At 47.0% G+C, this 20676-nt stretch overlaps 1 protein-coding gene and 1 long non-coding RNA gene across 3 annotated transcripts; one reads left to right on the top strand and one right to left on the bottom strand.

Annotated features, from left to right (window-relative positions):
• Positions 1-318: 318 nt before the first annotated feature.
• On the top strand, positions 319-5993 carry LOC123088244 (probable E3 ubiquitin-protein ligase XBOS36). Its single transcript, XM_044510440.1, has 5 exons — positions 319-700; positions 2527-2586; positions 4372-4443; positions 4533-5163; positions 5255-5993. The coding sequence occupies exons 1-5, from the start codon at positions 521-523 to the stop codon at positions 5629-5631; spliced, it is 1320 nt and encodes a 439-aa protein (XP_044366375.1). The 5' UTR covers positions 319-520; the 3' UTR covers positions 5632-5993.
• Positions 5994-6877: 884 nt separating this feature from the next.
• LOC123088243 (uncharacterized) lies at positions 6878-12609 on the bottom strand. 2 transcript variants are annotated; one of them, XR_006441792.1, is made up of 7 exons: positions 12132-12608; positions 11788-12050; positions 11159-11443; positions 10887-11018; positions 10737-10813; positions 9547-9613; positions 6878-7310 (listed from the first exon to the last, which is right to left on the bottom strand). It is a non-coding gene; the product is annotated as an uncharacterized lncRNA (long non-coding RNA). The 2 variants fall into 2 exon arrangements; XR_006441791.1 differs by having other exon boundaries at positions 11159-12050; positions 12132-12609.
• Positions 12610-20676: the final 8067 nt, after the last annotated feature.

Below are 20676 nucleotides of genomic sequence, written 5' to 3'. Positions count from 1 at the left end.
TCCATGTAGCGGTGACATGTCGCTCCAAAAATACGCATCACTTCAGAAATAACATTTGTAGGGGGTTATTTCTGAAGCTACCCCTGGGCCTAAGTGGTGGGCGTGCAAGTGAATCCACACATGTACAGGGGTTAATGTGCAAAAGCGGCCATGCACAACTAATCAATACACTAGCGCCCAGCTGTCTGGCCTGGTATACTGACACCAAGATATCATAACAGTGAGAGAAGAAGAAGGGAAAAAGAATTCTCTCATGGGTCATGATCACACTAAGCCAGAACTAAAAGAGTGCACATATAAAACTTTCTAGATAGACAGAAATCTCAGATATATATGTGGTGGCTTAGTGTTAGGCTCACACGCACCTAGCTCACCAGATTCAATCTCCTTTGCCAACAACGACCGGGGAAGTCCCGTGAGCTTAGCTCTCCAGCTAGCGACGGGGCGCCGGCCGGCGGGTGCGCGGGCTCGGTACGTAGTGGACGGCAGGCGGCCGCGCGTCGGATTGATCAGCACAGACATGGGGAACGCGCTGGGGTGCGCCGGGCTGGGCGAGCGGCTGGCGGCGGCGGCGCGGGACGGCGACGCGGCGGAGGTGCGGCGGCTGCTGGCGGCGGACCCGGGGCTCGCGCGCTGCACGGCCACCTTCGGCAACCTCAGCTCGCCGCTCCACCTCGCCGCCACCAAGGGCCACCACGAGGTACGTACGTGCACGTGCCCTCGCGCGCGCGCCGGACGGGCCGCTCGCTCGACGGCTCGTACGCGCGTCGGCCGGCGTCTCGACGCCGGCCACCGCCGCGCGCGCGCCTGCCTGCATGCTCGACGCATACGAATTTGTTTCCGTTTTGCATGGACTAGTTCAGCGGGTGCAATTTAAATTCAAAACCATGCAACGCGCGGGCCTAGTTCAGCATGCCATTTATTTTCTTTTCTTATTACTACTACAAGTTCAATATGGCTGGTGTTACGGATAAAAGATTGCAATAATATTTCTGCCAGGATAAATACGAGCCAACCCTACAAAATTCAAACTGCGAGTCTTAGAGTGTCAGTTTTAAATTTGAGGTTATTGTTGAATAACTAGACAAGCTCACATCATGGGGCTCAAAATATATCTGCGCGAAAAGACGAAATAAATTCGACGAAACAAAAGGTACTAGAAAAACATGTGGCCCGGATTAACTAGCTAGTAGTAGATCCCACATATTGATCCTCCTAGTAATGTCTCGAAACGTACCACCATATCCGATTTGTTCCCTAAATCAATTATTATCACACACAGCTATCTAGCATAACCACCATATCTTTAACTTAACCACAGACAACCCACTGATAAAATATAATAAATTCACGAGTCGACAAGAAAACCTACCTACTCCGCCATATCAGATTTGATTTGAGGTAACTCAGAAAAAGAAAGATTTGATTTGGGGTGCATGCGTGCGTCCTCCGGCTATGCATGGTTTTCCAAGCAAGCACGACTCATTTTTCCTTGGTAGAAAATGACTCTTTTGTTGTTGTGTGGCCCTAAATTCACGGCAAGGTCGAGTCACCATTGTAGGGACGATGCATTCTTTTGCACGCAAGTTGGCGCCAGTAGTTAATTAGCACACATTATTTTCGGGCCGGGTTGCTGTCACGCTGATGTGTAATTAGGTAGATGGATCGAAAGTTTTTCTTTGACTTGATGGTTTTCCTCTCACCCGAGTTGAAGGTGTATAATGGGAGCCACGTACGTAGCCAGGTAGGTGCGTTCACTATATTATAGACATCACCCAGGAAATTGACTTGCACCGATTCAATTCCAGGCAACCTAGCAAATGTGAAAATCCAAACACGTTGGGAGAGTACTTTTCAGGAATGGGTAAGGCGAAATGTAGGCACACACAAGTGCTCCGTAATAATTAAGAAAGAACCCGTAGAATGCACACATCCAAATTTTTCTTTAGGGATTTTATATAGTAATGTCCAAAAGTTAAATGCGTCGTGCGATTGAGGCACACATGCACAGTGCTAGCACTGATTTTTGCAGCACAAGTCGCTGCGTTGCTGTCGACGCATGTGGCAAGTAAATTGTGATCAAGTAGTAGACAAGGCTGGTTCCATGTGTTTTAAAACCCATCGCGTCAGGACGCCATCCATCACCAAAGTCGCAGAGAAATTAAACGCGACGTCCGACTGGCTAGCCTTGACGATTTTGTCCAAGAACATATGCATGCTCAGACAGTGATTATATACGCAGTTGGCGTGCATGAGTAGCTAGCGAGCGAGCTGGCTAACTGTTTCCATCCGCACTCGTACAGTCGTCAACGATCAACTCACATGTTCCCCGACCTGGACACCAAACAACGGTATTCGTACTATACATATATAAACATTCGATCTAATTTAATTTAGTTTTTTTACTGCAAAATAAAAAAAATTCGATTCCCCTCTTTTACTTTCACTTGTACGCGTGTAGGCAAGGCCATGCTTTTGTGATTTCTCAAGAAGAAAAAAAAACTGAAACTGTTCACGTGCGTGCAGATCGCGGCGCTGCTGCTGGAGAAGGGGGCCGACGCGAACGCGAGGAACGTCTACGGACAGGTATGTACTCCCTCCGTCCGGAAATACTCGTCGAAGAAATGCATAAAAATGAATGTATCTAGAACTAAAATACATCTAGATACATTCATTCCTTCGACGAGTATTTCCGGACGGAGGGAGTATGTATCAATGTGTGTTTGTCAGTGACAGTGACAGAGTGTGAGGTGAACAGTGCTTGCTGGCTTGTGTTATTGCTCATCTCAAGTTCCCAACCAACTCAATGTGTCAGTCTCCGAGACTGATCTCTCCGAGCAGTTAGCACACATTGTTTCTATAAAAAAAAAGTGGTACCAATTCAACAACACGCGCGTGACAGGAGGCAGCAGCGTTGCATTCAGACGACCGATCGGCGATGGATCCAGCGATTGGCCTTTTCATTTGTGTCGTGGCACCAGCTTCCCATGCAAACAGATACAGCCTGGCCGGCGCCATACAACTGACACAAGTCAACAAGATAATAAAGGGGGGGGGGGGGGGGGGGGGGTGGGGGATAATAATGCCTTTCTTGTTTTTAAAAAAACTTGACTAATTTGAAGAAACAATGTGCAAAGGTCAAAGATTTGGACCGCAAATGGTTGTTTCGTCTGAAAATAAAAGTTCAACGACGAAATCTAGTTTTTTTTTTCTCGTCCTGAACATTTACGAAAAAAAACAGTTTTTGATAAATTTTCTTAAATGCCAGATTTGGAAAACTTGGAACTGTTTAAAAGCATTGTTGTGAATATGGGTTTTCTTTATGGGAACAACAATTTTTGAAAAAAACGAGAGTAATTTCTAGCGTCACTGAATTCCATGGTTTTCCACAGTATTTATGTCGGTGCGATTTTGTAAAAGAACATAGAGTTTTTCTTTTCTTTTTGAGAGACAAAAACTATAGAATTCCACTAACCTTAAATGAATACTCCCTCCGTTTCCAAATATAAGTCTTTCTAAAGATTTCAATAGGCGACTACATACGAAGCAAAATGAGTGAATCTATACTCTAAAATATGTCTATATACATCCGTATGCCATAGTCCACTTGAAATGTCTAAAAGGACTTGTATTTTGGAACGGAAGGAGTATCTTTTATTTACGTATTTGATTAGTTTCATTTCATATAATATTTTTCTTATTTCCAAAAGTTTGTATTACTCGGGGTTGCCACGTGGGCGAAAAACATTGTAACACCATCCTATAGGGTTTACATTGAAGAAATGGACCAAGGCCGAGGGTTGAAAAATGCCTTGTATTGAAACAGATCGACCAAACTTAGACTTTGGATAGTTCAGGGATCCACTATATATTATTTCCTATGAATTTATGTTTTATTTAAAGCTTTTATTTCACAAACACTAAAAATCTGACGATAGATTTTTAGGCATGACAAATCTGATGTTTTTCATGGCAATTTATATTGGCATGCTGATGGGAAATTTAGTTTGCAATCACATCAATTTCCTGACAAAATAAAATAAAATAAACTGAGACGGATTTGCAATGCTCGCACCTAAACTTGCCATCCTTGGAGAACATAATTCTCCTAAAAATCATTCGATTTATAGTGGAGTCCAAAATGCTTCCTACATGGGAAAAAGTGTTGTCCGGAAATTAGTGTGTAGAAGCATCATGGGAAATGATTTTTTTGCAGTAAAAAATTTCATGTTGAAAATTGCATACTTTTATTTATTTTTGTCTCTGCTGTAATCCCATTAGGCAAATTTGCAGCTTTTGTTTTGCTCAGTAAAATGGAACCTGACCGTGTTTTTCTCCCCAAATGCTAATTGTTGGACGATGAAACTGCAGACGCCGTTGATGCAGGCGTGCCGCTCAGGGCACTGGGAGGTGGTTCAGACGCTGCTGGCCTTCAGATGCAACGTACGCCGCTACTGTAATTGGAGCCAAGATTCAGCTCGCTTGCTCAATCTCATCTGATCGCGATCTCTGCTTGTGGACTGATCGATCAGGTGTGGAAGGCGGACGGGCTGACCGGCCGCACGGCGCTGCACGCGGCGGCGGCGGGCGGGCACGTGCGGTGCGCGCGGCTGCTGCTGGCGGACGCGGCCGGCGCGGGCGAGGGCGCGGCGGCCCGGTACGCGAACCGGGCGGCGGGCGGCGGCGTCACGGCGCTGCACCTGGCGGCGCTGCACGGGCACGTCGACTGCGTGCACCTGCTGGTCGACGAGCGGGCGTCCCTGGACGCGCAGACGCTGCCCTGCGCCGCGGCGCCCATGGCGGCCATCGGCGCCGGGAGCACGCCGCTGCACTACGCGGCGTCCGGCGGCGAGGTCCGCTGCTGCCAGGTGCTCGTGTCCCGCGGCGCCGACCGCATGGCCGCCAACTGCAACGGCTGGCTCGCCGTGGACGTGGCCCGGATGTGGAAGTGCCACTGGCTGGAGCACGTGCTGGCGCCCAAGTCGCAGCTCCCCGTCCCCAAGTTCCCGCCCTCGGCATACCTCTCCCTCCCGCTCCCCTCCCTCCTCGCCGTCGCCAGGGACTACGCCGCCGCGCCGGAATCCTTCGCCGCCGCCGTCGCCGGCAACGACGACGACGCCTGCTCCGTCTGCCTCGAGAGACCCTGCAACGTCGCCGCCGAAGGTACCATACTCTGTTCTTCTCTCACGCGCAAAAAACTAAAATCAATTTTTTGGATGATTTGCTGATCGTTTCCGACTCCATTGATGTGCAGTGTGCGGGCACGAGCTGTGCCTCAAGTGCGCGATGGACCTGTGCACGGTGATGAAGGCGTACGAGGTGCCGGGGCTAGCCGGCACCGTGCCGTGCCCGCTCTGCCGGAGCGGCATCGCCTCCTTCAGGAAGGCCGTCGCCGCGGCCACCGCGCCGCCCGAGGACGACCACCAGAGCATGAGCGGCGGCAGCCTGCCCTGCGCGTGCGCGCGCTGCCAGGACCGGCACGGCAGCCCGGGGGAGGAGGAGGAGGAGAAGAGCACATGCCGGTCGTCCGGGCGCCGGAGCTACGGCGGCGGCGGGTTGGACGACCCGGAGGCCGCCATAGCTCCCTTATACTGCGCCCCGTTCACCGGCCCCTCCGCCATCTTGTCCTGAGGCCGGACCAGTTCCGCAGGAATTTCATCATGCACATACAGGTTTCACAGGAGTAGTATACATACATACACACATACATACATACAGACACGCATACGTAGACGAAGCTGGCGTACCATTTGATTTGTTGTGTTCGTGGTGTGAAATGCTGTAGATACGGTGGTGGGGTGTGGATGTAGCGGACATTCATAGAAATTCTTTCTTGTAAATTATTATGGTCATTTGATCTCATAAGTTGCGATTCTTTCCAATCGGGTGAGGACTACAAAATGCATGTAGGGTGGTTGATAAACTGTATTTGTTTGCGCAATGCATGTCATGTTATCTAGTAGAAGAAGAAGAAAAATAGTCCGTTCAATCCATACTACTTGTCACTGTTTTAATACAACTTTTATTAGTAACTCTGATCCATATAACTTGTCGTTTGTTTTAATATAATTATAATAATTTAGATTGGAGGGAGTATCATCTTTTCCTCCTAATAATAAAGCACGGATGGACTTTATGGGTTCACCGTCACAATACGTTTCTTTCCGTGAATTTACGCTTTCAGTTTTGTTTTCTTCAACACGCCTATGTTTATTTTCAATATCCAATAAGAGCATCTCCAACAGGCGCCCAAAAAGCGCTCCACGCACTAAAAAATCATATTTTTTGGGCGCTGAACAGCTCCAGCAGAAGCTGTAGCGCTAAAAGTTTTTGGGCACACGCTGAAAAACGCTAACGTGCGCAGTATATTTTGGGCTCCGGATTGCGCGAGCTTCACAATTTACATTGTGTGCTTTTGGGGCGCGTGTTTTTGGGCGCCTGCTAAAGCAATGTTGGTCCCGGCGCATTAAAAGTGTTACAGTGGCGCGCTATAACTTTTATTGGGCGCGGAATTTTTGTGCGGCCGTTGAAGATGCTCTAATCTATCTATAGTTCATATCTCGCTAAATAGCTACGTAAACTTCCCGCCTGGGCCATCATCTCATTGGGCCTCTCTGCGCCGCTCACGATCATCACCCGGGTTTTATATGTACTAGATGACCAGTTGCGCCAAATGGCGCAAAGACCTGTTTAAAACCATGTTCATGTGGAAAATATTAGCATTTTTTCAATAACCGTATATTTAAGTACATTTGATAAGAACTTATACCCCTATATATAAAGGAAATTAAATGCAAATATTTTCTTAAGGTAATAATGCCACAAATTAGATCATTGGTGGGTCAAGATAATTGAATCTGCAATTAGGAACTCCGAGTAGCTGTAAACTTGCATTAAAAAAGAGAGTAAACAATAAAATGTACCTAATACATGAACTTGTAACATTGTGTACAAGAAAAGTTAATAGAAATAGTGGTCAATTACATCATATAATTTGGTTCTATACTCTTGTGTATATATCCTGAATGCTACCCCGTTGTGATCAACTCTTTGTCCTTCGAATCGAATGGCACAGCTACTGCCCCTTGTGGAAAAAGAAAGGGGGACTTTGTAATACCCATAAATGTAAACTTATAATTGAAAAAAAAACACAAGCACCATATATAAGGATATATTACAAACTACAATGTAGTTTGTAGGCTCATTCTTCAATTGACATTCTGGACATCAAATCAAAATTATGAGGTATTGCTGTGAATTGCAAAACTTCTAAACCAGGTGCTAGCCTCAGAACATCCTTCAATATGTACCTACCACAAATTATAGTCAGATTAATAAAATATATATCCCTTTTTAGAAGCGGAAAGACACAACCATTTAAAATAGAGAAACTTGGCGGCATGCGGCATAAAGAAGATATTGCTCATGCTCGCTTGAGACAAGGAATATAGCTAAAGAATTTTCCAAACCCTGAGAACAAACTACAATAAACAGCCAATAAAATTCTAATATTCTACATATGCTGGACACATGGATGTTACTACAAAAAGGGAAGGCATCAACAAGCATAAGTATCTCAATTGTTAGCTACCAATATTAGCAAATATTCTGTTATGGGAAACTATTTGATGGTAGAAACTCTGAAAGACGCAAATAGTCATTCTTCACATCATCATCTTGCTGGTGACCAAATAAACACTATTGTTTCATTATCTCATGACAAGCTATATCAAACGCATTGTCTCCTTTCATTATGACAAACAATCTTACTATCAATGGATATGTTCTGGAAAAAGTTTTTTTAGTTCTCACAAATCTGCACATGTTCTCGCAAACTGTATGTGACATGTGCAGCTTTTAGAGAACTAAACAAGCTTTGTATAGAACATGTGTAGTTCAAGGCATTATTTCAGAAAGTCTAGCTGTGCCGAAAAAAACTTGAAACCAACACTGTAAAAAAGCGTGCCGAGGACTATCAAAAATTTGAACCTGGTCCAAGCACTTCCTAAAATACCTTGTTATGTTCTCTATGAGTGCACTCATTAATCTGTCAGTTGGTGTCATAAAGAGCATCTGCGAGACACTTTTGACTGTGCAGCAGCTAGTGTCATGTAAAAAGGGGTGGAATCATCAGGTGAAGATTTTGCATCCCTGAGTACAACTAATAAGGATATTGCACTCCCTCCTGGTTCTCCTACCAGCAAACAATCATATCAACATATGAACAATCATATCAACATATGAACCACATAGTTGCTGGAAAAACAATGGTTTCTAGGTGGCTGCCTCGTTTCCGAGAGAGAGAGAGAGAGAGCACGGGGCAGCCGCATCTCGGCGTCGAGGAGGCACAGAGACGGCCGGCCCCCCACCTCCCTTATTCTTATTGGGACAACACAAATTTTATGAGAAGATAACACACAAGAGATGTTTGATTTCTGGATACACGCACTTTCTGGATTGTGCGCATTTAAGCATGGAACAACATTCCAAGGAGAGCCATTGCAGGGCAAGAAAGTAAACCAACAATCAATAAAGAGAAGTGAGTTCATATCATATATGTTTAGCAATGTATCAGCACACATCAGCATTTATTTTTCTGAGAGATTCAATCAAAAATGAGAGAAATTTCCAAATTCTTACACCATCCATATTCCACCGGGATGCTCTATTTCTGAGTGACGCACATGCTATTTATACTTGGTAGCTAGGCATGCTAATACGGCCATCGCGGACAAAAGGTTAACATGTACACACTGTTTATCCATTAATATATATCCTAGCAGAGGAAAAATGCAAAAAAAAAAACCTATCCGTAGAATAACAGTTCAGTATCACTATCTAAAATAGTACGTCAAAATAAATCATCTATCCTCATCAGTATGCAGTATACCATCCGTCATAGCTTGGAAGAGACCATATGAATCCTAACCAATTACCTGGAAGTGATCAGAACAAGAGTTTCCGGAGTAGCCACTGCTCTATGTGATTCCAGCTATAGCTACGGATTGACTGAACTTTTTAACACTGGGCTAGGGACTTCAGGCTTTGAGCTTCAGTCAGTAGGATATTCTATCGAAACAACATAGACATTGTCCTCTTGCCTGATCTTGGTTGCACCTCGGATAGACCAGACCATGAAAGTAGAATCAACAATCAATAAGGCCTTGTAAGATCAGACTATGGTTTTGGTCGATGCCACACGTATGATCTATTTCATCCCAAAGAAGAAATAACATATGATTTGGATTGCAGTCTCTAAAAATATAGAATAGTTAAATAAACCGAGGGCCTACCAATCAATAATTTTATCTCCAGATGTCCTTTCATTAATTCAGGGCAATAACTCAATAGAGTAAAGCACATCATAGGACACACAGTTCAGATGCAAAGAGCAAATCCCCAGTTGAGTTCTACTCAACGACAAAAATGATGATACGAATTGTAAGCTAGCTAGCACATCTACACAAAGAATTAGCATGACAAATGCAAGGAAAATGGAGATAAATCTTCGACAGAGATTGAAGAAAGAAAACAGGATGAGCTCACCTTTGATATGCAATAGCACATTTAGTAATAACCAATTTCTTCCTTAATCATGCAGGTACCCAGGACCCTGCGCGTTGCAGCGGAAAAATAAGCTATTAAAAATGTAGAAAACTAACAAATATCATATAGTGCTTGAAAACAAAAGGCGACAGTTGGTAGAGGCGATTATATAAAGAAGTCAAAGCTGCCAACTTCCTCATGATCAGTTGTGCTACACATTAAAACAAACATCATTCAATTTTTTTTTGCTAAAGACTGTAATTATTAAAATCTATGTAACATCTCAAAAGATTTATCTAACTGGAAAAATCAAATAACAATGTACTGAATGGATATCTATTGAAACATATCGTGCTAAATAGCATGGTAGCGTTACAATATTTTTGTTTGTTATTCCTATATCTGTTGTGCGGTCAGTCGAAACGAATAAATAGATTACTAATTAAGAATTCTACTTAATGAAGTATCTAAACTTTTTTTGCGGGTAAATGAAGTATCTAAACTGACAGTTGGTAGAGAAAATGCAAAGATATCAAGATATCTCTAGAAACATGTTCTTCTTGGTCTTTCATGTAGAAGTCTTTGTCAGCAGAAGAACCAAGCGACTCCGTGATGAAATATTTCTCGTAGCTATCAATTGAAGTTGACGGTAAAATAATGACAAAACCATGCATCCAGGTATATGACATCAATGTATTACTTGAGGTATTGTGCTAGTATTGATATGGAATATCATTAAGCAGAAAACAATATGTATACCATAGGTACGGAAAAACCTTAAGCAAAAGCATAACAATCTTATGTCAATTCTATAATTATATGCTATGTTAGAAAAGGTAACATTTCCTATAATAAATGGATATTTGATATTTCTCATGCAGAACTCTGCTTGTGCCTGAAATACCATTTATATGATTAACGATATGGACACTTTATTATCTTCTAGGAGCAACAAAATATGAGTTCGGAACGGTACAGAATGACATGAATAGAACGTTAGAAATACTATGGTGCATTGCCGTTCAGAACTGGCCAAAATCTACCACTTTAATTGCCTCTGTATGCAGGCATTCTACAGTACGGTGGATGGAAAGGGCCGTGACAAAGAAAAGAAAGTATTGCCTCTAGGCATGCAAATATAATGCAACGGGTAGAGCTCTGTTTCTTCAAATGGATAAAAAATAATTTACCTTGCTCGCTTATGAAATACATGATCGTCCCCGGTTCACAACTCTCATATGTGTGACCAATAATCCAGTACCAAAATCTGCATATGCTGCCTCGTTCTTAGTTACAGTATATGCAATTGAACAAAGCAAACTGGGCAAAAAAGAAACTACCATGGAAAGTCAAGAGTACTTCCATATCATAATCTTCTACGCAAGCATAGGAACATGAGCTCTATAGGAGGACATGGTTGGACACCGACTCTTGTAGATGATGAATCTGATTTGCATTGTTGCACACCGACTCTGTTTTCACAGTGAAACAGAACAAATAAAGCAACATGACGAATTCTACTGATTATTGCAAATCATCAATCTTCACAAATGAAAATATAGGTAAACATATCATTGTGGGGGGGGGGGGGGGGGGGGGGCATCCTTCTAACCAATAGAATCATCCAAATTCAAATCAATCCATCAGTATCGCCCAGCTGACTGCATTGGCGAGGAAAGATCGCTTGGTGGAGCCACGGCAAGGCGATGACGACCGTATGTCAGGCGAACCCCAAAAATTATAGACAGCCAACCTGACGGCACAAACGCAGGAGTTCATGGAATATGTACAAAGACCTAATCAAGCAAGCCAATCAGAGGAAACATAACCTTGCTGGTCAACAAAACATTGTCCAGGCCCATTTCAAGCCATCTTGAAGGTTCAATATGTTGAATTCCTATCAATCAAGATAAGACTGATGTAATAGACTGGCGTAAAACTAATGATTTGCAGTATATGATAAACAACCTTTTGTACTATATAGTGTACATTAAAAAAATCCTATTTTGATAACCATGATAGCAGAAAGATCTAAGTATCCCTACAAACAATTATTCTGCTATTTTTTTCTTCTTGTTGGCATAATCAGGCACTACAACAACTATCCAGATTTAAAAATGTCCAATTCCACACTCTTTTTTATGTGGTATTGCTAGTTCTTGTGTATCCCAATAACTTTCCAAAATCAACACTAATAAGCCTTTTGAATGATTAGTGATTTGCCTGAGAGTAAAAGCGCACAAGTATATTCATGAACTGCCCTCGTACTGCCTGCAAACTGCGCTTTGGGTTCGGAACCGCCCTGCATCTGGGCGCTCGTGCAGCCATGGTCGTGGATCCCGCAGCCGTCGTGGCGTTGAGGAGCCTGAGCAGGAAGCCCACCGGGGTGCTTGGTCTTGGATCCGGCCGTCCGCTTGTCAATCTAGGGGACTTGGCGATGGCGATGGCCTGCACCTGCACGCCCGCCATGGTGCTCATCCTTCTGTTTCCATTGTGATGGCTACCTGCAAAAACCACCCAACCGCAGGGGTCATCCAGAAGAAGAAGAGGGGAGGGGAGGGGAGGAGGATGGAGGGCGTGTGTACCTTTGAAGCCAAGGTGCTGCAGCCCGTCGCAGGCGTCGAGGGCCACCACATCAGAAAACTTCGCTCCCCACCCCACCGAGAGAAGGCCACCGCCGTGATGGATGGGTGTGGGGCTAGGGTTCTGCCCCCATCCATGGCCTTCCTCGAGGACCAGGTGGACGACGGCGCGCTGGTGCCGGTGCCGCTGCGGATCTGGGCGTCGCTCCGCTCGATCTGGGGCCTCCCCTCCCCTTCACTTCCCTTCCCTTCCTTTGGAGAGGAAGGAAGGTGTGGCTGGAGCGGCGGCGCTGGAGGGATAGGAGGCCGCCGGAGTTTGGGTTGGATGGTTGGGAGTCGAGGCAGAGGAGAGAGGAGCGGTGGTGGTTGCGGGTCATGGGAGAGGAGAGCGGCGGCTAGGGTTCATGCGCGTGGGGAGCGTTCCTTTTGCTGTCGCTCGCTGCCCGCTCGATTCGCTGGAGGAGAAAGCGGACGGGTGCGGGGCCTGCACGTCGAGCGCGGTGGTTTTTTCCTTCGCGTGGTGCGCTGCAACCCCACGCGCGGGCACGGTGCGGTGGGCTTTTTTCCCTCGCGTGGTACCGTGCGCTCGATGCCTTCGTTGTGACTACCTACCCCTTCATCCTTTATAAGTTAGATTCACAATAATACCACCTCGATTGCTTGCACAGAATCATACCAATTTATATACATAGGCAAATTGTCTGTAATATCAACAACTAGCCTCCCGATTCAACAAACGCTGAGGAGTGGGGATCGGGGGTAGGTTCAGAGGGCGGCGGCAGAGGACATGGCCGGAGGAGGTAGGCGGGGTCGAACGACAAAGGGCGGCGATGGCCATGGCGCGGGTCGCCGGCAGGATGAAACATAGGAGTGGGGATCGGGGGTTGGTTCAGAGGGTGGTGGTGGTGGAGATGGCCGAAGGAGGGAGGCTGACTAGCTCGTTAATCAAAGATGGTTAAGTTTCCTGACCATAGACATGAGTTGTCATTTGATTAACGGGATCACATCATTAGGAGAATGATGTGACTGACTTGACCCATTCCGTTAGCTTAGCACTTGATCGTTTAGTATGTTGCCATTGCTTTCTTCATGACTTATACATGTTCCTATGACTATGAGATTATGCAACTCCCATTTACCGGAGAAACACTTTGTGTGCTACCAAACGTCACAACGTAACTGGGTGATTATAAAGGAGCTCTACAGGTGTCTCCAAAGGTACTTGTTGAGTTGGCATATTTCAAGATTAGGATTTGTCACTTCGATTGTCAGAGAGGTATCTCTGGGCCCTCTCGGTAATGCACATCACTATAAGCCTTGCAAGCAATATGACTAATGAGTTAGTTGCGGGATGATGCATTACATAACGAGTAAAGAGACTTGCCGGTAACGAGATTGAACTAGGTATTGAGATACCGATGATCGAATCTCGGGCAAGTAACATACCGATGACAAAGGGAACAACGTATGTTGTTATGCGGTTTGACCGATAAAGATCTTCGTAGAATATGTAGGAGTCAATATGAGCATCCAGGTTTCGCTATTGGTTATTGACCGGAAACATGTCTCGGTCATGTCTACATAGTTCTCGAACCCGTAGGGTCCGCACGCTTAAAGTTAGATGACGGTTATATTATGAGTTTATGTGTTTTGATGTACCGAAGGTAGTTCGGAGTCCTGGATGAGATCGGGGACATGACGAGGAGTCTCGAAATGGTCGAGACGTAAAGATCGATATATTGGACGACTATATTCGGACTTCGGAAAGGTTCCGAGTGATTCTGGTATTTTTCAGAGTACCGGAGAGTTACGGGAATTCGCCGGGGAGTATATGGGCCTTATTGGGCCACACGGGAATAGAGGAGAGAGGCCAAAAGGAAGGAGGCGTGTGATGAGGATGCAGACCTGGGGTAGGGTCATAGGCCTGACCTATACGTCCTACCCAAGGTCACTACCCTCGAAGATAAAAGGGCCAAGAGACAACAAGAGAGCGCCAGTTGAACACGTCGAGTGCAATCCACTCGACGGCCACATCACTCGGAGGTCCTCCTCCCTACCGCCACTCGACCATATGGAGAGTCACTCGACCTACTGAAGACCAGGAGTCGCTCAGCACTGCAACGGTCAGGCATTCACTCCGTAGTCTTTAAGACCATTAATAGCACTTATGGCTGGCGTTATCAGTAACGCCCTGTCTTTATGTACATTGAACCTCTTGTAATGGAGGAGGGCTGGGGTCCTGGCGCACTCTATATAAGCCACCCCTCCCCTGGCACAAGGGTTCGCACCCCCTGTAATATCACACACATAATCCGATCGACCGCCTTCAGGCACCGAGACGTAGGGCTGTTACTTCCACTGTGAAGGGCCTGAACTCGTAAATCTCGTGAGTACACCTTCACCATAGCTGAGATCTTGCCTCTCCGTACCTACCCCCCTTTCTACTGTCAGTCTTAGGACCACGACAGTTGGCGCCCACCATGGGGCCGGTGTCTTGGCGACTTGTTGGTGAAGTTGCAAGTTTTACCGATCATCATCATCATGGTTTCCGGCGGCGGACTTGCTGAGGGCCGTGAGATCCGTCTTGGCGCGCTCGTTTTCATCGCCGATGACTCCGCGTGGCTTCAAGAAGCTCTCGTGGACGTTGAGGCGCTCCCCGTCCGAGGGGCGACGCACTTCCGCGCGTGCGTCCGCGGCGTCCTTCTCCGGCAGCCGTCAACTCAGTATCAGTCGGGTCCGGCTGTGTTTTCCCTCCCCGTTGTCCGCCGCCGCAAGCGATCCGGTCGTTCGTGACTCCAGTGGTGGGTGAAGCACGTGGTGGCTTGGCGTTCAGCCACCCATCAAGTCGCGACAATCGAGCCCGACGAAACCCTCCACGGCATGTTCGATCTGTCGACTGCCTCCGCGGAGACCGCATCCGAATGTGATAGCAGCGACCCTGCGGCAGAAGTCTTGATGGTCGACAGGCCTCATAGTCCGCCTGGTTCTCGCCGTGAGGACAGCGAAGAAAGAAACGGCGGCCCGTCGTGTGTCCACGAGGAATACCGACCCGAACCCCTCTCTTCGCAGCGGAGAGAAGAACTTCGTCGCCGCAACATGGATGCACTCCACACGCCCATTGTTGGAGAAACCCCCGAGGCTCGGGCCTTGGAGGAGGTGCGCCTAGCCAATTTGGCCGAGCGCACTCGATTGGATAACCTTCAGCATGCTCTCGACGAGCACGCTCAGGAGCGGATCCATGAGTCCAGTCGAAGACAGCTTTTTCCGCCTCCACCTAAGGTATACCATACTCTGATTCAGAACCTCGCAGCTGTGGCCCGAATAGCAGAGTCGATTCAGCCTTCCCAGTCGGAGGCTGGTAGAGGGCTGATGCAGATCCGGGCCTTGCTCCGAGCAGCAGGAGAGCAGAACACTGCAGTGTCTCAGTTGCGGAATAGGATTCACAGCAGATCCATAGTAGCGGATACAGTCCAATCGGCCCATAGCCCAAGATCGCCCCTGCAGCATGAAGGCCGTGGACAGTATGATCGTCAGTTCGACCGCGACAATCATCGTCGAGTGCCTACGCCTCCTCCGAGGAGTGCGTCGTACGTGCCTCGGCAGAACGATGACAGACACCGTCACAGTGGCGAGCGCAGAGCTCCAGTCGACCCAAGAGAGCCAGGCTTCGATGCGAGATCCATTCTCGTTCAAGGTTTGGTCGACCGGAACAGAGCACATAGAGAAGACCCTGGCAGAGGTCGTTGGAGTGGCAGCAGATTGCATGTTTCAGGCCCAGAGTGTTTCAGCAGAGCCATCAGGGCAGCAATAATTCCTCCCAACTTCAGGTTGGCAACCGGAATCCGTAAGTTCATTGGAGAATCCAAGCCCGAAACCTGGCTTTAGGATTACCGAGTGGCTGTGCAGATTGGAGGCGAAAACGATGAGATAGTGATGAAGCATCTCCCTCTTATGTTGGAAGGGTCGGCCCGAGCATGGTTGACTCTGTTAACTCCAGGCAGTATACATAGTTGGGAGGAGTTAGCTCGAGTGTTCGTAAGAACTTTTGAGGGCACGTGCAAGTAACCAGCTGGGTTGCCCGAGTTGCAGCATTGTGTGCAGAAACCGAATGATACTCTGAGGGAATTCATTCAGAGATGGACCACTTTGCATCACACCGTTGAAAATGTATCAGAGCATCAAGCAGTATGCTCTTGCAAGGAAGGCGTCAAATACAGAGAGTTGGTCTTGAAATTCGGTCGGACTGGGGATATGACTCTGGCTCGGATGATGGAGATAGCAACCCGGTATGCTAATGGAGAAGAAGAGGATCGACTCCATAGCGGGAAGAGTAAACCAGTCGCCCAAGAGGCCGGTGGGGGTAACTCCAGTCAGAAACAGAAGCGTAAGGCTGAACCGGCGGCACCTGGAGAGATTGCAGCAGTGACTCAAGGAAAGTTTAAGGGAAAACCTAAGGGGCCCTGGCCCCCTAAGAAGGTAAAAGATCAAGCAGGAAATGATGTGCTGGATTTGCCATGTCACATCCACACGAAGAAGGATGAAGAAGGTAATCTGATTTACCCGAAGCATACCACTCGGCAATGTCGACTCCTGATCCAGCAGTTCCGAGAGAAACAACCCAATGAGAAGGAGAAAGAGTCGGACAAAGATGAGGACGAAGAGGAAGATGATGGTTATCCCAAAGTCAATTCAACTCTGATGATTTTTGCTGATGAGAGCAAGATTCGATTGAAGGTCATCAACAGAGAAGTGAATATGGCCGCTCCGGCGACGACGACCACATACCTGAGATGGTCTCAGACGGCCATCACGTTCGACCAGTCTGACCATCCTGCTCATGTAGCCACCCCTGGGAGGCAAGCACTGGTGGTCGACCCCGTGGTCGGGGGCACTCTACTGACCAAAGTACTGATGGACGGTGGCAGTGGTTTGAACATCCTTTACGCTGAAACCTTGAAGGGGATGGGCATTCCGATGTCCAAACTTAGTGAGAGCAACATGAGTTTTCATGGTGTTATCCCTGGAAAGAATGCTGAATCACTCGGCCAGATCGCCCTCGACGTGGTTTTCGGTGATTCCAAGCATTACCGTAAGGAGAAGTTGACATTTGAAGTCATGGATTTCCAGAGTGCCTATCATGCCATCCTGGGTAGGCCAGCCTACGCGCGTTTTATGGCTCGACCATGTTATGTGTATCTCAAGCTGAAGATGCCTGGCCCCAAAGGTGTGATCACAGTTACTGGCAATCGGCAGAAGGCAGAGGAATGTTTTCAGAAAGGTTCCAAAATCGCCGATGCACAGATGGCAACAGTTGAATTCCAAGAGTATCAGAAGAGTGCAGATCCGAGTGATTTTTTCCGAGCCAAGAAGCCTGCTACAGACTCCGCATTTCAGTCGACTAGTGAAACGAAGCCGATTCATATTCACCCGACCGATCCCAATGCGGCACCGACTCATATGTCAACAACACTCGACAGCAAATAGGAAGAAGCGCTCATCCAGTTCCTCCATGAGAACTGGGACATCTTCGCATGGAAACCCTCTGACATGCCAGGTGTACCCAGGGGACTGGATGAGCACCGTTTGCGTGTCGACCCCAAGGCAAAACCCGTCAAAGAGCACCTTCGGCGGTCCACCGTGCAGAAGAGAAAAGCAATTGGCGAAGAAGTGGCTCGACTGTTGGCAGCAGAGTTCATCCGTGAAATCTACCACTCCGAGTGGCTAGCCAATGTAGTCATGGTCCCTAAGAAGGATGATTCACTTCGTATGTGCATTTATTTCAAGCATATCAATCGGGCCTGCCCAAAAGATCACTTCCCTCTCCCTCACATCGGTCAGATTGTTGACTCGGCTGCAGGGTGTGAGCGCTTGTCTTTCTTAGATGCATATTCCGGGTATCATCAGATCCGACTGTATGGTCCCGATGAAATAAAAGTAGCCTTCATCACCCCATTCGGGTGCTTTTGTTATGTCACCATGCCATTTGGTCTTAAAAATACTGGAGCCACATTCATGAGAATGATTCAGAAGTGCCTGCTCACTCAAATTAGTCGGAATGTGGAAGCATACATGGATGACATTGTGGTCAAGTCTCGCAAAGGTTCCGACCTATTGACTGACCTTGCAGAAACCTTTGCCAACCTAAGAAGGTACGATATCAAGCTTAATCCGTCAAAGTGTACATTCGGAGTTCCAAGAGGAAAGTTACTCGGTTTTCTCATTTCCAAAGGAGGGATCGACGCCAATCCAGAAAAAGTTGATACCATTCTCCGAATGAAACGCCCCGTGCGAGTGCATGACGTTCAGAAGCTGACTGGTTGTTTGGCCGCCTTGAGTCGATTCATTTCTCATCTCGGTGAAAAGGCCTTGCCTCTTTACCGACCGATGAAGAAATCTGATAAGTTCGAGTGGACTGAGGAAGCGGATGCAGCTTTTGCAGAGCTCACAGCCCCCTACTTTCCACCCAGCCGGTGCTCGTTGCGCCAATCAGCAAAGAGCCTTTACTGCTTTACATTGCAGCCACTGGACAAGTTGTCAGTACAATACTCACGGTCAAGCGAGAAGAGGAAGGAAAAGCTTACAAGGTTCAACGCCCAATTTATTATCTCTCTGAAGTTTTGACTCCATCCAAGCAACGATATCCACATTATCTGAAGCTTGTCTATGGAATATACATGACCATGAAGAAGGTTGCGCATTATTTCTCTGATCACTCCATTACAGTCGTCAGCGACACGCCACTATCTGAAATTCTGAATAACAGAGATGCAATAGGTCGAGTGGCAAAATGGGCGATTGAACTCCTTCCATTGGATATCAAGTTTGAGGCAAAGAAGGCTATCAAGTCCCAAGCAATTGCAGGTTTCCTTGCCGAGTGGACTGAGCAGCAATTGCCGACTCAAGTTCACTCGGAGCATTGGACTATGTTCTTTGATGGCCCCAAGATGTTGAATGGTTCAGGCGCTGGGGTAGTATTGGTATCCCCCCGTGGAGACAAGCTTAGTTATGTTCTCCAGATTCATTTTGATCCCTCCAATAATGAAGCCGAATATGAAGCACTTTTATATGGGTTGCGTATGGCCATTTCACTCGGCGTCTGTCGCCTTATGGTCTACGACGACTCAGATTTGGTGGTTAATCAAGTGATGAGGGAATGGGATGTCTGGAGCCCAGCCATGACTGGTTATTGCAATGCAGTGAGAAAGCTGGAAAATAAGTTTGAAGGTTTGGAGCTTCACCATGTACCTCGACTGAAAAATCAAGCTGCAGATGAGTTGGCAAAGATAGGTTCAAAGAGAGAGGCCATTCCCCGAAATGTGTTTTTGGAACATATTCATTCACCTTCAGTTCAGGAAGATCCTTTCACCGAAGAATCACCACAGCCCAAGAGTGCCACAGATCCGACTGAAGTCGAAATCCCAGCCGTGGTCGACTTAGTCATGGAGGTTTTGGTCATCACTCCCGACTGGATAGTGACGTACATTGCATACATTCTTAGGAAAGAACTTCCAGAGGATGAAGAAGAGGCTCGACAGATCGTCCGACGGTCTAAAGCCTTTACTGTGATAAAAGGTCAGTTGTTCAGAGAAAGTGTAACTGGGGTCTGCCAGAAGTGAATCATGCCAGAAGAAGGCCGAATGATTCTCAATGATATTCACTCAGGGACCTGTGGTCACCGTGCGTCCTCTCGGACCATCGTGGCCAAAGCATACCGAGCCGGATTTTACTGGCCACATGCCAACGAGATGGCAAAAGAAATAGTGGACAAGTGTGAAGGCTGCCAGTTTTACTCCAACATGTCCCATAAACCTGCATGAGCTCTGAAGACTATTCCACTCGTCTGGCTTTTTGCTGTTTGGGATTGGACATGGTTGGACCCCTGAGGACTGGCAGGAGCGGATTTACCCTGGTGCTAGTAGCAGTCGACAAGTTTACCAAGTGGATCGAAGCTAAGCCCATTAAAAACCTTGAAGCAAGTACTGCCGTGAGTTTCATCAGAGAATTGATATTCAGATATGGTGTGCCACACATCATCATCACGGACAACGGATCGAACTTCGACTCCGATGAATTCAGAGCCTTTTGTGCCTCCCAAGGTACGAGGGTCAATTACGCTTCGGTCGCCCACCCTTAGTCGAATGGGCAAGCTGAGCGAGCGAATGGATTGATTCTCAAGGGACTGAAGCCCCAGTTGATGCATGACCTCAAGCATGCAGCAAGAGCTTGGGTTGATGAGCTCCCATAAGTACTTTGGGGTCTAAGGACAACTCCCAATCAGTCGACTGGACGGACTCCATTCTTCTTAGTCTACGGAGCCGAAGCCGTACTTCCGAGTGATTTGCTCCACAATGCTCCCCGAGTCGAACTCTTCTCAGAAGAGGAAGCAGAGCAAGCTCGACAAGATGCAGTCGACCTTCTAGAAGAAGAAAGAAAGATGACCTTGATCCAGTCGACCATTTATCAACAAGACCTGCATCGATTCCATTCTAGGAACGTAAGGGGTCGAGCATTTCAAGAAGGAGACTTGGTTCTCCGAGTGGATCAGCAG

Source organism: Triticum aestivum, chromosome 4A, assembly GCF_018294505.1.
Source record: "Triticum aestivum cultivar Chinese Spring chromosome 4A, IWGSC CS RefSeq v2.1, whole genome shotgun sequence".
NCBI classification, from domain to species: Eukaryota; Viridiplantae; Streptophyta; class Magnoliopsida; order Poales; family Poaceae; genus Triticum; species Triticum aestivum.
Note: the sequence above shows the minus strand (reverse complement) of the source record. Positions and strands in the feature narration are given on the sequence as shown.